This window comes from Pelobates fuscus, chromosome 2 (genome assembly GCF_036172605.1).
Source record: "Pelobates fuscus isolate aPelFus1 chromosome 2, aPelFus1.pri, whole genome shotgun sequence".
NCBI classification, from domain to species: domain Eukaryota; kingdom Metazoa; phylum Chordata; class Amphibia; order Anura; family Pelobatidae; genus Pelobates; species Pelobates fuscus.
The window spans coordinates 216,832,473-216,848,914 of record NC_086318.1 but is presented as its reverse complement, the minus strand read 5'-3'; the positions used below and the strand labels follow the sequence as shown (position 1 = coordinate 216,848,914).

General features: G+C 41.1%; 1 protein-coding gene across 5 annotated transcripts in view; it reads left to right on the top strand.

Moving 5' to 3' along the window:
* NCOA7 (nuclear receptor coactivator 7) overlaps positions 1-16,442 on the top strand; it is a 231,755-nt gene that overhangs the window by 77,266 nt on the left and 138,047 nt on the right. For all 5 annotated transcript variants that reach the window (XM_063443174.1, XM_063443175.1, XM_063443172.1 and 2 more), the window contains exon 3: positions 3,434-3,636. In XM_063443174.1, coding sequence (XP_063299244.1) covers positions 3,434-3,636 — 203 coding nt within the window. The remainder of the gene's footprint in view (positions 1-3,433; positions 3,637-16,442) is intronic.

Sequence of the window (16,442 nt, the reverse complement as noted above, 5' to 3'; positions counted from 1 at the left end):
GCACTGTAGCTCCCTCTGTCTCCCACACCTCCAACCCCCCTGGATTTAACAAAGGGTTAAAAACCCCTTATTTACTTGCCTTATCCCAGCGCCGATGTCCCTCTGCGCTGGGTCGACACTCTGCCCCCTCCTCTGTACTGCGATGATCAGTAGCTAATGCGCATGCATTTCAATTGATTCAATGGGGAAAAATCTAACGTCCAGCATCAGATACCAGACCAAAGGTTCATTTCAATTCAGGAAGCCCTCTTACGGCTGTCTGGGAGACAGCCACTGGAGGCACACTTAGTGCTGCAATGTAAACATGGCAGTTTCTCCCGTACTGCAATGTTTTGCATTGCAGCACTAAGTTAAAAAGGGACACTGCACCCAGACCACTTCAGTTAGCTGAAGTGGTCTATAGTGTCCCTTTAATTTGTTTGATATATTAAGTGCATTGGTCCAGCCTATACAAATCAATACATTGTAGTCTAGAATTGTACTGACTGTTAAAGAGACAATATAGTAGGATTTATTGAACTCAGGAACACACACATTGTGTAAACGATACAAAGTACTTGAAATAACGGGGCAGAATTGTAGAATTAGTGTAAAATGTAATGAATGATATGATGTCTGTTTAGAAGGTTGGACGCACTGGCTGCTTCTGTTTATTCTTCATAATACTTCCTTATAATTAATTTAACAAAATCTAATTAGAGGCAAGATGGATTAGTATTGGATAATTAAATTAGTTGTTTTTGGATCACCACTAACCCAAGAATGATTTTCATTTCCTCGAGATATTGACAGTGTCACTCAGTGGCTCTGGTTGTGATATAAGCGATGGTCTGCCAACTGTTTGTGTGCTAACATCTATAGTTTCCTTGCCATATATATCTTCATATAAAAGGACTTAGCACTGAGATAAGAAGGGATTTTCCTTAATTTGCCAACTACTTCCTTGTTATGGTGTCCTGTTATATTCTAGTAATGTAACATTTTCCAGGTGACATCTTCCTGGCGTGATCAACAATTATTTATAGAGAAACAAACCATGTAATACATTGAGCTTTCATAAAATCTAAAAATAATAACAAATGGTGTAGTCCCTTTAATTTACTCCCACTCTGCAACACATGAAAGTACAGAATATGTTTTATTTGCAATGTTAGCAGTGAAACAGTTAAAATGGTTATATATGAAACACAATAAATAAATAATGTGTTCTATTTTCTAACAATTCTTGATATAGCAGCTAGCATTTTGATAAGTATGTTAAGCATTATGAGTTACGTGTTCATGATCAAGAGGTTACTTCAACCATCATAACAACTGTTGCTCGCTGCAGTGTTTATGATGTAAGTATTGTTTATTGTACATTGAGTATTGTGGTGCTTTTCCCCAGTAATTGGGCAAACCATTTTACAACGGCTGTACAGGGCATTGGGTTTCTTCTGAAGCAGGTTTATGACATCTGGCTTCAGCAGAGCTGCAGAAGCCTGATACTGTATCGATCCTCCTGGCTATTGATTCGCTGACAATGTCAGCTGATCGCTCTCTGTCCATGAATGAGATTCTGTGCATCAAAATTTGCAAAGAATTGACATTGCCCAACCCGGACCTCTAGTTCTGAGCTGGCTGATGACATCCCAATGAAAATATTGGAGGTGGAGTTACACCTCTGGCAGCAAAGAGGGTTAACTCGGTATGCACAGCGTTTCAGAGTGAATCGCTGCACATACATACTGCAGGCACCATGACTCCTCCCCTTCCCCCCAAGTGATGCCTCTGTGCCATTGGCCTTTACAATGGATAACAAACAAGAAGCAATAGTAGCTGGCAGGTGCCCTTATGTAGGGATTGTTTGCAGTCGGTGACGTGCTGTCAGATCAGTCAGTCTTTGTGTTCAGTGACAACGTGTTTATTGAAAATCTTTTCAGGTCAACTCACAATAGATCAGTGAAGTAGCAGTCATTCATCAGTTCTTCATCGATTTCTTTTTTGTGCAGTTTTGCAACAACACACACACATGCACACAAACTTTAGGCTAAACTAGATAAACATATGTTGCCATATACTTGGAGTGGGTTGCACTATAAAGATAGCAGCAAAAATTCAGGAGCTAACCAATAAATAGAATGATCTGACATTTAGGATTTAGTCTTGTATAACACACTTAGAGATATGTGCAATGTCAAAGATGATAAAAATAATAATAATAATAAGAGTGTGCAGTGATCAAAATAATTAGAATGATTCCAGGGATATCTGTATGGCATGTACAGATATCCCTGGAATCATTCTAATTATTTTTATCACTGCACACTCTTATTATTATTATTATTATTTTTATCATCTTTGACATTGCACATATCTCTAAGTGTGTTATACAAGACTAAATCCTAAATGTCAGATCATTCTATTTATTGGTTAGCTCCTGGATGTTTGCTGCTATCTTTATAGTGCAACCCACTCCAAGTACATTGTTTTTATAGGTTTTTGGTGGATTCCTATACTCTTCCAGTTTTAGAGCTTTCCATATAAGGTCTTTTTCCCTCTTCTTTTTTTTTTCTGTACACTTTTGTATCAGAATTCACCCTATTTGCCATATATTTGCCTAAAATTTGCAGTCAATCCCCTACAATTCCTAGTTTACTGATGATTCTTTATTGTTCAACACAAAGCTATATGCTTAAAGAGACATTCTAAGCACCATAACCACTAGAAAGCACCATCATAACTATGCTGAGAAATCTCGTGGCAACCCGTCCCCCATTGTAAGTAGTCACACCAAATTAGACAGTTTGACTTCATACCTGGGGTCTGCCGGATGCTGTTCCCTGCATCCACGACTGACTGTGGATCAGGATATTCTGTTAGCGCTCCCATTCTAAGCCTTGCAGTGCAGGACTAACTCATTGGCTGAGAAGATCAACTGATCACTCTCAGCAAATGAACTGAGCCCTGCACTGCTGGGAAAAACTCAGAGAGCTGCCATTGCGGTGCCTTGTGGACCCTGAATAAGAATTCAAATCATTCTAAAATTTAAGGCTGGTTTGAGTACTTGGCCTTGGCGCCTAGAGGATGCCAGGCCACTCCTGACACCAGAACCATTGCAGAATCACAGAAGTCAGATGCCGATCCCGCTGGTCACTTACGATGAGCATCTGTGCACAGAATTGACATTAGCCAACTCTTGCTCCAAAACACTGAAGTTGTCATGGTGCTTGGAGTAACCCTTTTTTCTATGCACTTTAACATAGGGTTTATCATGTTATTATTGTCATTTATACAGGGCCAACAAATTCATCAGCTCTTTTCATTTTTGAATATGAAATATAAACATACTATTACAAGTGTTAAAGGGAAACAAAGGAGGCTTTAGGCAACTTTTTTAATGTAAATTTTGTATCATGAAAATAATACATTATGTTTCTTTTAATTTTACAAGGCTAAAAAAGAAGCGCTTGTCTAAGCAGAACTCAGAGCTGACACCGGCTAACTCACATGTCACCACGGCGTCCACCCCAAAGGATGATTCGTTGAAAGTAATTCTAGGGCAGATTTCTGAGAAAATTCCAGATGAAGAAAAGAAAAAGAAAAGAATACAGGGGAAGCAGCTCAGAAGAAGTGAGGTCAAAAGATACAGTGCTGGTAAGTAGTGCAATTAATTTGTTATTTAGACCTTTTTGACTCTCTCCTATGTTGGTGATATTGCAAGATGTTTGTTTGGGATATACATGGTCAGGACTGATTTTGAGCTTCTGTCCCATCATGTCAGGTTTGTTTTCCGTCATCCTGCTTTTGGGAACACAAGTAAAATTCCTCCAACAAGTACAGAATAGGTGCATCAATAGACATACTTGTGTTGTGCAAACTAAACTCAGGTTATTGGAATATGCATGATTGGTTCAAGTGTTCTGCATGTGGTCTGCCCTCAATGTGACTGGCATGCACAACTGGCTGGAACACCTTCTTTGGCTGGGAAAGCCTGTTTCTTCAGTTACAGATATTGCTGTCTCATTTGATATCATGCATGGCGTGTGTAAAAAATACAAAAGAAATTGCAGCTTAGACTCTTGCCTATCACTTTCACGGGGAGGATGTGAGATGACTAAAGTGTGTCTAATTTCCCACAGAGAACTGCACACTAATGTCTTCTTTTTGGCATTGATAACTGTGTTAACGTGCATTACAGTGGCTTCTTAATTATTTGGAAAAACAAAAGAATTCATTTTTTTGCCAAAAAACTTGCTTCTGTTCTTTACAGGATAGTATGGGTATCACGCGGCTCTTTCATACACACATTTTTGAATAAATGTCTGCTTTAGAAAAAGTAAAAAAAAAAATAATTGTGAATACAGATGAGTAACAGAACAATTTAACCCCTTAACAGTTATGCCATTCTATGCCATCCTGCATACAGCTGGCTTTTAAGCTTGTAGGGCGGCATGAATGCCCTGCATATACACCATAAAAGATGGAGCTCCCCTCTGTCTTCTGGGCCATTTTTAGTGGCTCCAGATTTTAATACGAGCTATTTACAGTGCTGCAAGCAGCTCTTTAAATAGGCATTTAAATGTCTATTAAAAAGATTGCGGTGTGAGCAGGGTTAAAGGGACACTCCAGGCACCCAGACCACTTCTGCCCATTGGAGTGGTCTGGGTGCCAACTCCCACCACCCTTAACCCTGAAAGTGTAATTTTTGCAGTTTTTATGCAGGGTTAAATCCTCCTCTAGTGGCTGTCTAATAGACAGCCACTAGAGGGACTTCCGTGTTGTTAGAAGACAAAAAGTGTTGCAGGAATCCCCAAAGGAAAGCATTGAATAATGGTTTCCTATGGAGAGGTCTAATGGGAGAGCTAATGCGCATGCGCGGCAATGGCCACACGCATTAGACCTCCCCATAGGAAAGCATTATTCAGGGTCCTGCAGTGCCAGGAAAACAGATATGTTTTCCTGGCACTGGAAAGTCACTTTAAATCTCTGCTCACACCACTAACCACAGGTATAACTGGAAAGCTGAGGCTTCTCTGAGTTTGCTGGGGCCAATTTAGTGCCTACTTAGTAATCGCGGTGTGAGCAGGATTACATTTTTAGTGGCCCCAGACTGACCGATGACCTCTGTGCAGCACTGGAAGTTAGCGCTGCACGGAGCCCTTTAACTCCGTTAAAAAAAAAACGTGGCTGAGCGATTGCGCTCGGCTGGGGTTTTTCTGGGGTACAGACTGCTTTTGAGAAATCCCTCCAGGTTCTGAATAGACCCTGGCAAAGTCTTCCATCCGATTGGTACTGTTGTTGGGCTTGGCCGGGTTCTAAGCACTGATCTCTGTATATTCTGCTGGCAACCAGGCGCATTCAGAATTACTAAGTGTAATTCTAAAAATGACCAGTAGAGGGTGGCAGCATACCACCATCTACTGTGTTAAATATAGTAAAGCCAATTTTTACTATCAGCATTAATATTAGCAGTGGGTTACTTTAGGGTTGTGCTTAGTGGTGGGGTTTAGGTAAGGTTAGGGTTAGGGTTAGATTTAGGGGTATGAGAAGGGTAGGGTTACATTTATTGTTGAGGTAGGTATTATTCTATATGTCACAATAACAATGATGAAAAGCTATTTTCCCTACATTTTTAATTTAATTAAGTGTTCTTGCATAGCAAGACCACTTAATGTTATCTCACATATATATTATTAAGTGTTCTTGCATAGCAAGACCACTTAATGTTATCTCACATATATATTATTATTAAGTGTTCTTGCATAGCAAGACCACTTAATGTTATCTCACATATATATTATTATTATTATTCTAATTATTCTTATTATAGCCAAATTTGCCACCCTAACTCCTCCCACAGTTTTTACACTACATAGACAAAAATATACCAAAACGTGCAGATTGTTCCCGATCGGATTGCTATTACTTTGTGGAACGTTTCGCCGAATGGTTCACGGAATATCGTCGTTCTTGTGGCGAAATTTGTCCCATAGGAATGAATGGCAAAGCTAGAGTGGGAGCTGGCAAAAGCTGAAAAATCAGGACATGATTTCTAAACTGCCACCACTCCCTCATTTTCAGGCCCACCTACACAAATCTTATATCAAAACGTTCAGCTATCCCTGCTGCCACTAGAAATGTCCACGGCTAAGCCATAGTCCTGATAGTTTTCACAATATGACCATTTGTTTGCAACTCACGCCTTCCATTGACATTCATTGAAACTCCACTCTGCAAAGCTCACATTTGAAGGGCAATTTCTAAACTGCGACTGTGCCTTCATTGTTAATATCTCAGAGACATACTATACATCAAAATGTAGGTCTGGGTCTTGTGATTCTCACAATATAAAGCTCTTCACTGAAGGATTTATAGTTTTTAAAATACGACCGTTTGAAGATGGCAACCGCAAAAATACTCTGACCTGTGCAAGGCTGCAGCAGCAAGTGATGTCATAGACAGGGCCATTTGCACCTGCTAATGTTTTTATAACTGTATGTTTTAATGTAACTGCAACAACGTTGCAATTAACCCCTTAAATCCGGAGGACGTACTATTACGCCCTGCAGGAACCGGCTCTAAACGCCGGCGGGCGTAATAGTACGTCCTCGCCATAATGGCCGCCCACGTGGCCGGCGCTAATCGCCCGCTGCAGATCGCGGTCGGGGGGGATGCCTGGCCCCCCAGGCAACCCCCCCTGTGGCCGGTGACCGCGATCTGCAGTCTCTGATCGCAGTGACAGGCTATCACTGCGACCAGTATTAAGCATGTGTCAGCCGATTTCCTCGCCATAATGGCCGCCCACGTGGCCGGCGCTAATCGCCCGCTGCAGATCGCGGTCGGGGGGGATGCCTGGCCCCCCAGGCAACCCCCCCTGTGGCCGGTGACCGCGATCTGCAGTCTCTGATCGCAGTGACAGGCTATCACTGCGACCAGTATTAAGCATGTGTCAGCCGATTTCAAATCGGCTGACACATGCGGCCGGCGGCTTTCCCCTTCTGCAGATCGCGGTCGGGGGACTTACCTGGCCCCCCAGGCAGTCCCCCTGGGGTCAGTGACCGCGATCTGCTAGGTCTGAGATCGCAGTGACAGGCTGTCACTGCGATCTCAGAGCGCTCTGATCGCAGTGACAGCCTGTCACTGCGATCAGTGTTACATGTGTCAGCCTATTGGCTGACACATGTAACTGGCACAGTGATCCCCCTGCAGATTGGAAGGGGGGAGTGCTTGTACCACCCAGGCACTCCCCCCTGTGGTCAATTACCCAATCTGCAGGAGGTGATCACAGTGACAGGCAGTCACTGTGATCACTGATCCTGTGTGTCAGCCAGTGATGTGACATCACTGGCTGACACTGTCTCTGCCCCCTGTCCTGTAAAAAAAATAAAATATTAGTTAAAAAAAGAAATAAAAAAAATGACAGTTACAAATAAAATATACTTAGATCATATATATTATATATATATGATCTAAGTATATATATATATATATACACATACACACACATTTACACATACACGACGTGTATTTAAATATTAATATATATATATATATATATATATATTAATATCAAATTACACGTAGACTGATACTGATTAAATATATATATAATTATTGTTATATATATATTATAAATAATATAAAAAAAATAAATATGTAAATACGTAATAAAATAAAATAAAATAAATAATTAAAAATAAAATATTAAAAAATATATAGATGTGTTTTATTTCGTTCTAACTGTATTGTGATATTAATATATATATATTTATATCAAAATACACGTAGAACGAAATAATATATATATCTATATACATAAATATATACGTATATATCACTATATATATACCTATATATAAATAAAAATATTAAAAAAAAATATATATATATATACGTATATATACACATATGTATATATATACATATATTAATTCTACACATATATTTATGTAATAATTTTACATAATTAGGTATCCTAATTAATTACAATTAGCGGGACCTGCCTGACCACCCATGCCGAAAGTATAGGGAATTTAATTTGCTAGCACTATATTTAACCCTATAACTTTCCAAGACACCATAAAACCTGTACATGGGGGGTACTGTTTTACTCGGGAGACTTCGCTGAACACAAATATTAGTGTTTCAAAACAGTAAAATGTATTACAACCATGATATCGCCAGTAAAAGTGACGTTTTTTGCATTTTTCACGCACAAACATCACTTACAGGGACGATATTATTGCTGCAATACTTTTTACTGTTTTGAAACACAAATATTTGTGTTCAGCGAAGTCTCCTGAGTACAACAGTACCCCTCATGTACAGGTTTTATGGTGTTTTCAAAAATTACAGCGTCAAATATAAGGCTTGTGTTTAATTTTTTTCACATTAAAATTCGCCAGATTGCTTACGTTGCCTTTATGACCCTATGGTAGCCCAAGAATGAAAATTACCCCTATGATGGCATACCATTTCCAATAGTAGACAACCAAAGGTATTGCAAATGGGGTATGTCCAGTCTTTTTTAGTAGCCACTTAGTCACAAACACTGGCCAAAATTGGCGTTTTTTGCATTTTTCACACACAAACAAATACAAACGCTAACTTTGGCCAGTGTTTGTGACCAAATGGCTACTAAAAAAGACTGGACATCGCTTATTTGCAATACCTTGGGTCGTCTACTATTGCAAATGGTATGCCATTATGGGTGTAAATTTATTTCCTGGGCTACTATACAGTCTCAAAGGCAACGTAACCAATCTGGCGAATTTCAATTTCAAATGTAACACGCTATATTTGACCCTGTAACTTCCCAAAACACCATAAAACCTGTACATAGGGGGTACTGTTTTACACATGAGACTTTGCTGAATACAAATATGTGTATTTTATTGCAGTAAAAGCAAACAGTATTATGACATTGACAGTTAAAATGTCATGAAGAACGAAAAAAATCTAAAAAAATCTTATTTTCTCCCATTTTTTTCATATTAAATTATGTTTCATAGCTAAATATTTGATATTAAATGAAAGCCCTGTTTCCCCTGAATAAAATGATATATAATAAGGGGGGGTGCATTTAATATGAAAGAGGTGAATTACGGTTGGACAGACATATAGCGCAAATGCCAGGTTTTGTTTACGTTTTGTTTCGTTCACAACTTGTACATTTGGCTGCGGTGTTAAGGGGTTAAACGTGCTATATAAATAAATAATAACAGTTACTCCGCCCACTCCAGTTGTATACTACTGGTGGAGGCAAGAACACTTCACAATTTCCCCAGAAATTGTAGCTTTTCTAGTTATTATTATTCTTATTATTCTTATTATAGCCAAATTTGCCACCCTAACTCCTCCCACAGTTTTTACACTACATAGACAAAAATATACCAAAACGTGCAGATTGTTCCCGATCGGATTGCTATTACTTTGTGGAACGTTTCGCAGAATGGTTCACGGAATATTGTCGTTCTTGTGGCGAAATTTGTCCCATAGGAATGAATGGCAAAGCTAGAGTGGGAGCTGGCAAAAGCTGAAAAATCGGGACATGATTTCTAAACTGCCACCACTCCCTCATTTTCAGGCCCACCTACACAAATCTTATATCAAAACGTTCAGCTATCCCTGCTGCCACTAGAAATGTCCACGGCTAAGCCATAGTCCTGATAGTTTTCACAATATGACCATTTGTTTGCAACTCACGCCTTCCATTGACATTCATTGAAACTCCACTCTGCAAAGCTCACATTTGAAGGGCAATTTCTAAACTGCGACTGTGCCTTCATTGTTAATATCTCAGAGACATACTATGCATCAAAATGTAGGTCTGGGTCTTGTGATTCTCACAATATAAAGCTCTTCACTGTAGGATTTATAGTTTTAAAAATATGACCGTTTGAAGATGGCACCCGCAAAAATACTCTGACCTGTGCCAGGCTGCAGCAGCAAGTGATGTCATAGACAAAGCCTTTTACACCTGCTAATGTTTTTATAACTGTATGTTTTAATGTAAATGTAAAGCACTTTGGGCAACAACATTGCAATTAAATGTGCTATATAAATAAATAATAACAGTTACTCCGCCCACTCCAGTTGTAGACTACTGGTGGAGGCAAGAACACTTCACAATTTCCCCAGAAATTGTAGCTTTTCTAGTTATTATTATTAAGTGTTCTTGCATAGCAAGACCACTTAATGTTATCTCACATATATATTATTATTATTAAGTGTTCTTGCATAGCAAGACCACTTAACCCCTTAAGTCCGGAGGGCGTACTATTACGTCCTTTTAAAAGCGGCTCTAAACGCCGCCGGACGTAATAGTACGCCCTCCGTTTTTTAGTAACTTACCCGGTCGCTGGCGGTCCCACGCCGGCGATCGCGGTTCGGGGGACTCCCAGGGAGCCCCCCGCGGCACGTCCGCCCTCCAGGAGCCCTCCCGGCCATGTGAGAGTGAGGTCCTTGCGAGGACCTCACAATCACATGGCCGGTATAGCTGCCTGCTGCATTGCCAGCAGGGGGACCAACTGTAATGACAGTTGGTCCCCCTGCTGGCTGAAAATCAAATAAAAAATGTTTAAAACAGTGTAAAAAAAAAAAAATTATATACTTAGATCATATATATATATTATATATATATGATCTAAGTATATATATACACATATACACACATACACATACACCGTCTAGGTGTATTTTAATATTAATATATATATAATTGTTATGGTACTTTTTGAAAGTAAACCAAAATGTTCAAAGTCTATCTGTTCCTGTCCAAATCAATAAAATTAAATTGCGTATATACGCTGAAGTAATTAAGTCTGACACACGAGGTTCAGGTTAAAATAACTTCGAGAAAGTTTATTGGCAAGTGAAGAAAAAGCGGGCGCGCAGGCCCTTTTAAGAGGCATTTTGCGTCATCATTGATTATTAGAATATCAGCAAATAAACATCATCAATTGGATTAATTGTTAAGTGACGGAGTTAGTGTCTTACCTATTGGTTAGTAAAATTAAGAGGTTAGTCCCGTGCCCACCCATCAGAGGTGGGATTATTCTGGACACGGGTGGGGGACAAGGGGGTCCTAAGCGTCATTTTACACGGTCAATGATATCAGGCTTTATGTCCAGGTGCAAGGTCTCTTATGAATAGAACATTTCATTACTACTGTGTTCTGTGGCCTTCAAACTGTACTATCTTACAAGCTCTAAGGAGTAGCCAGCAAGTCTTAAGGAGTAGCCAGCACCTCCTGGTACTTGTCCTTGAAGGAAACACGGTCTTTGTCTACTGTATTAATTGGGTTGAGAAGTTCAGTCACGTAATGTAGTTTTAAAATGAACAAGTTAAGTCAAGAGGACAAAATGGAGGATTGAAGAAGTCAGGTTAGGAGGACAAAATGGAGGACGAAGTCACAGTATAAAGTTAAAATGGAGTTAGTACAATAATTCAATACAAGTACAATAAAGATTTTTAATAATTCCACATCAGTCCCCCCTATGAAATGTTAGATTCTAAGAGATAAAACTTTATTATATTAGTATCAGAAGACGTGTTAACCCAAAGGCACAGAAATCCCGTGGCCGCTAGCTAGGTGTTAATGCAAAGTGCAAGGCTGTCCCTAGATCTGACCCTAATAGGCTAACCATCCGTCAGTATGGCTCTCGAACGCTTCACACCCAAGGGTATCCCATGGCAGCTAACCCACCACTTCTCCACATGGGGCCTTTACCATTCACTGACAGATGCTGTCCCTGAGCTAGTCCCTTCCTAGAATTCCTGCACTTTATCAACAAAAGGGAATGTTTGCAGCGGCAGACAGGGTGAGTTGATGTCTTGGAATTCTTGGTCATCAACTTCGAGATGGGTCAAAGTGGGTGCTGCTTGGTCAACAGTCTTCATGAGGGATTTTCTCAGACATGGGAGGACACAACAAAAGAGAAGAGCAAAAATAAAAAGAAAAATTAGTATAGCCATACCAATCTGCATTAAAGCCTTTTGCCATCCTGTCATCCAACCAAACCATCTTTCCCAGGGATCTTTTATCCCAGAATTCCTTTTTAACTCTTCAGACAAGTCATTTAATTTTTCTATAGCTAGTGTGACTTTACCATTAGGGCCTGTGTTTTCTGGGATGTAGGTACAACATGTCATAGTGTCGGGCAAAATCTTACAAACCCCTCCTTTTTCGGCTAAGATCATATCTAGGGCCATTCTATTCTGAAAAGTCATTTGGGATGTGGCCTGTAACTGTTCGGCCAACCCCTGGAGGGCGTCTCTGGTGTAATTGACAAAACGCTGTTGATTATAATAAATGTAATTTATCCAATTTAGATTCTTGTTTGCGGTAACTATGGTAAAAATTGATTCAAATCCTGCAGCAACTTCATCCCTAGCTTTAAACTCGTTGGGCACCCCCCTGGGCACTCCAATGGCATCAATATATACATGAGGATCAAAACTTCCTTTCACTGGGGCGTCACGTTTAACCTTAGTGTGGCTGAACTCATGGGTGTTGAGGTGTGTGTCAGAAATAATATGTATAGGCATAATGGCCTTAGTCAAAGTACACTCTCCCCACCATTCTGTGTCCATTCTGGATCTTAGCTGTAAATCCCCACACAACCAATAAATGTCTCCTAGTGACCTAGTGTGATGTTGCAGCAAACGTACAGGGACAGTTCTGTATGTAGCACAATAGCCTTTGGAAAAGTTACCCACAAATTTACCAATACCATCGTACATGGCATAGCAAGTGTAATTACCTTTATATACGGTAATACCATCAGGGGGTTTGACGTCTTTGGCTAGAAGAGGATACTCCTTTGTCCATGCAATACATATGGACCTGTTAAAATTATAGTGATAGGCAAAAAGGCTTAAAACACATTCTTCTATATCTACGGGTAGGATTAAAGGTACGGTACCCAGGTGAGGCCGGGCACCTCCACACACGTAACATGCAGTTCTATTATGCTTATTAGCATTATATTTCATCCATTCTAACCATAAATTTACATCATTAAAACCTGTTTCAGCGGCCATGGTATCTTCAAAGGTGGGGTTAGCAATGGCCATCATGTCTTGAAAGGTCTGGATATGAGGTTTTAATGGGTTAGGGACCATATGGGTGGCCCCTTGCCACTCAGAAGAGTTGCACATATCTTTAAGGTAGAAATGCCCTAATTTTTGGTAGGAACCCTTTTTCCAATACATTCCCATCACATACTGGTCTGCATCTGTTGGGCTTGGATGCTCAATGTTAAGGATTAATTTCATTGGTGTACTCCCCCCAGGCTTTCTCAAAGTCATTCTCTGGAGGAGGGATCTACCATGATCATCTACTTTAGATACGGCACTTTTTGGTTTGTAACCCCAGGCAGGCCCGGCATTCCACCCCGCCGCCCCCCAATGGTCACAATTGTGCCCCCATTGCTTGTCAACTACACAAACATATGGGTCTTTCGAATGAGGGATATCTCTATAGATGCTCTGGATTTGTGGTGTGGGAAATGGGCACTCTACAATATCACAGTAGTCAAAGGTATAAGTAGCCACCTGGGTGCATGATGAATTATACCAGAAGGTGTACCCACTAATGTCTTTGGTAATGGCTACTTGCTGGGCCTTCATAAGGCTAATTAAGGAGAAGATGTACCAGAGATACATGTTTGTGCGATATTCGCTTCCTCTGGGGCAGGAGATTTCTTGCAGTGGGAAGCGTGGACCCAATTTGGCCTACCGGCCAATTTGACGGAGGTTGCGGTAATCAGGAGAACTTGGAATGGACCGTCAAATCTTGGTTCTAGGGTATTTTTCCGCACAAACTTCTTGATCAGGACCCAATCTCCGGGAAGCAGGTTATGGGAACCTGTATCCAATTCGGGATCTGGAATTGAAGAGAAAACTTGGGCATGTATTTTGTTTAGGACATTTGCAAGTTCAGTTACATAGTCTACTAAAACATCTGATTGGAGTTGCAACTGCTGCGGATAATAACAACCTAGTCTGGGTGCTGTCCCAAATAGAACCTCATATGGGGACAGTGAATGCTTCCCTCTAGGTGTGTGCCTAACACTGAATAGAGCTATTGGTAGGCTTTCTGGCCAGGGCATCTTTGTTTCTTGTGACATTTTTAACATTCTGGTTTTTAGGGTGCCATTCATGCGCTCCACTTTACCACTACTTTGTGGGTGGTAAGGGGTATGGAAGGCCAGAGTCACCCCTAGAGCAGTCCAAATTTCTTTAGTCACAGTTGCTGTAAAGGCTGGGCCTTGATCACTCTCAATGACTTCTGGGAGTCCGAATCTGCATACAATATCTGTAATTAGGCGTTTTGCGGTTGTCTTTGCAGTGATATTGGCCACTGGGTAGGCTTCTGGCCAGCCTGAGAACATGTCCACTATTACTAGTGCATATTCATGGGGCCCACTCTTGGGCATTTGGATGTGGTCAATTTGAATTCGCTGGAAGGGGTACATGGGCTTTGCCAGGTGTTTCGCAGGCACCTTAATTGGTCTTCCTGGATTGCATTTTGCACAGATGACACAGGCCTTGCAAAAGCTATTGATCAATGTTGTGATTCCAGGTGCTTCATAATACTTCTGTATGAGGGCGGCCATCAATTCTTTTGACAGGTGCGCAGGCCCATGTGCCCATTGGACCACTGCTGGGTATAAATTTCTGGGAAGACAAAATTTGAAGTTGTTGTAATATATTCCGTCCTTTTGGACAGCTCCTTTCTTTTTCCATTTCTGGATTTCCTCAGGAGTGACTGCAGCTTGTTGTTCTTGTAAGATTCGCAAATCAGTAGGAAGAGTTTGCAAAGCAAAAATAGGGACTTCTTCTTCTTCTTCTTCTTCTTGTCCGGACACTTCTTCATCCACTTCCTGCAGATCCCTGGCCGCTAACTTAGCAGCTTGATCAGCCAAATGGTTGCCCTTTGCTTCATCTGTATCCAATTTCCCATGGGCCTTGACTTTCAAAACGGCCACTTCTTTGGGGAGTAGGAGGGCATCCATTAGCTCCTTGATTGCAGTGCTGTGTTTGACTGGTGTACCGGCGGTGGTAAGAAATCCTCTAGTCTTCCAAATTAGGCCGAAGTCATGTGCCACACCCAGAGCATATCTTGAATCTGTATAGATGTTGGCACGTTTTCCTTCGGAAATTTTGCATGCTGAAGTCAGAGCCTGTAATTCAGCTTCTTGCGCAGACATTGCTGGCGGTAAGGATGATGATTTAATGACTTCATCTGTTGTGGTTACGGCATATCCTGTGTGATATGTTCCTCCTTCATCGGCATATCTCGATCCGTCCACAAACAGGGTAAAATCCGGATCTGGTAATGGGTTCTCATGCACAGTTGGTAAGTGCACTGTTTCCATTTTCATCTGTTCAAAACAGTCATGAGGTGTTTCTGGGTCATAATCATTCTTTATGACCAGATCTTGGAATTCCTTTTCCAGGAAATGGCGTGGCCATACTTCTAGAAGGTCAGTTGTTGGGTATTTGACAATACCATTTTCCTGTAGCTGTTCTTCGTTCATGGTGGCCCATAGTTTTGCCATGGGCCCAAGATCATTCCATGACCTTGTCTTCAACTTGGTAACAGGAATATGTGGGATAGCAGTATCCCAATGACGGTAAAGGTAGTTAAGTTGTTGAGGTAGCTGGATCAAGACCATGCTATTGCCTTCAGAGTCACAATAGAAGTCTTGTGCAGTGAGCTTTACATCGGTCCGGTGGTAAAGCTCATCTTCATAGCAAGGTTCAGGAGTAATGTTCGGTTTGTACCACATGGTGCAGAAGGCGTGATCTGGGCCTTCACAGAGAGGTTTTTCGCCTTCATAAAATGTCAAATGTGGATGCATGACTTTCTTGATACATCCACAGAGCAGGTGAATGTAGGTTTCATCCGTGATAAATCCATAATAGATACCCCCCTCAGGGAGTGGAAGAAGAGTGGACGGATTAAGCACTTGACATCTTTGTATGGAAATGTTGTCAGGCAAAAGAAGATGACACTGTAAGCGCAGATGTCTGGCTGGAGACACGTGCTTGAGCTGGACTTGGTTGATGATGGCAGAAATGTCATGAGGGGCCAAAACAACCAGAGGGTGGCCAAGGACCAGGTCTGAGGTTCTTTCTATGAGTTCTCTCGCAGCAAAAACAGCCCTGAGACAGGAAGGAGTCCCTCTGGCCACAATGTCCAGTTGACATGAGAAATATCCAATAGGCCTCTGGCGGCCTCTTGAGTCATTAGTTTGGGTGAGGACTCCTGTAGCATGGCCTTGTCTTTCAGAGACGAATAATTTGAAAGGTTTGGAGTAGTCAGGTAGGCCCAAGGCAGGAGCTGAAGCAATGGCACGTTTTAAAGCATCGAAATTGTCCAGGGCGTCATTGGTCAGACAAAACGGGTCAGACTTAAGAGCGTCATAGAGAGGTTGCATAAGCAGAGAGGC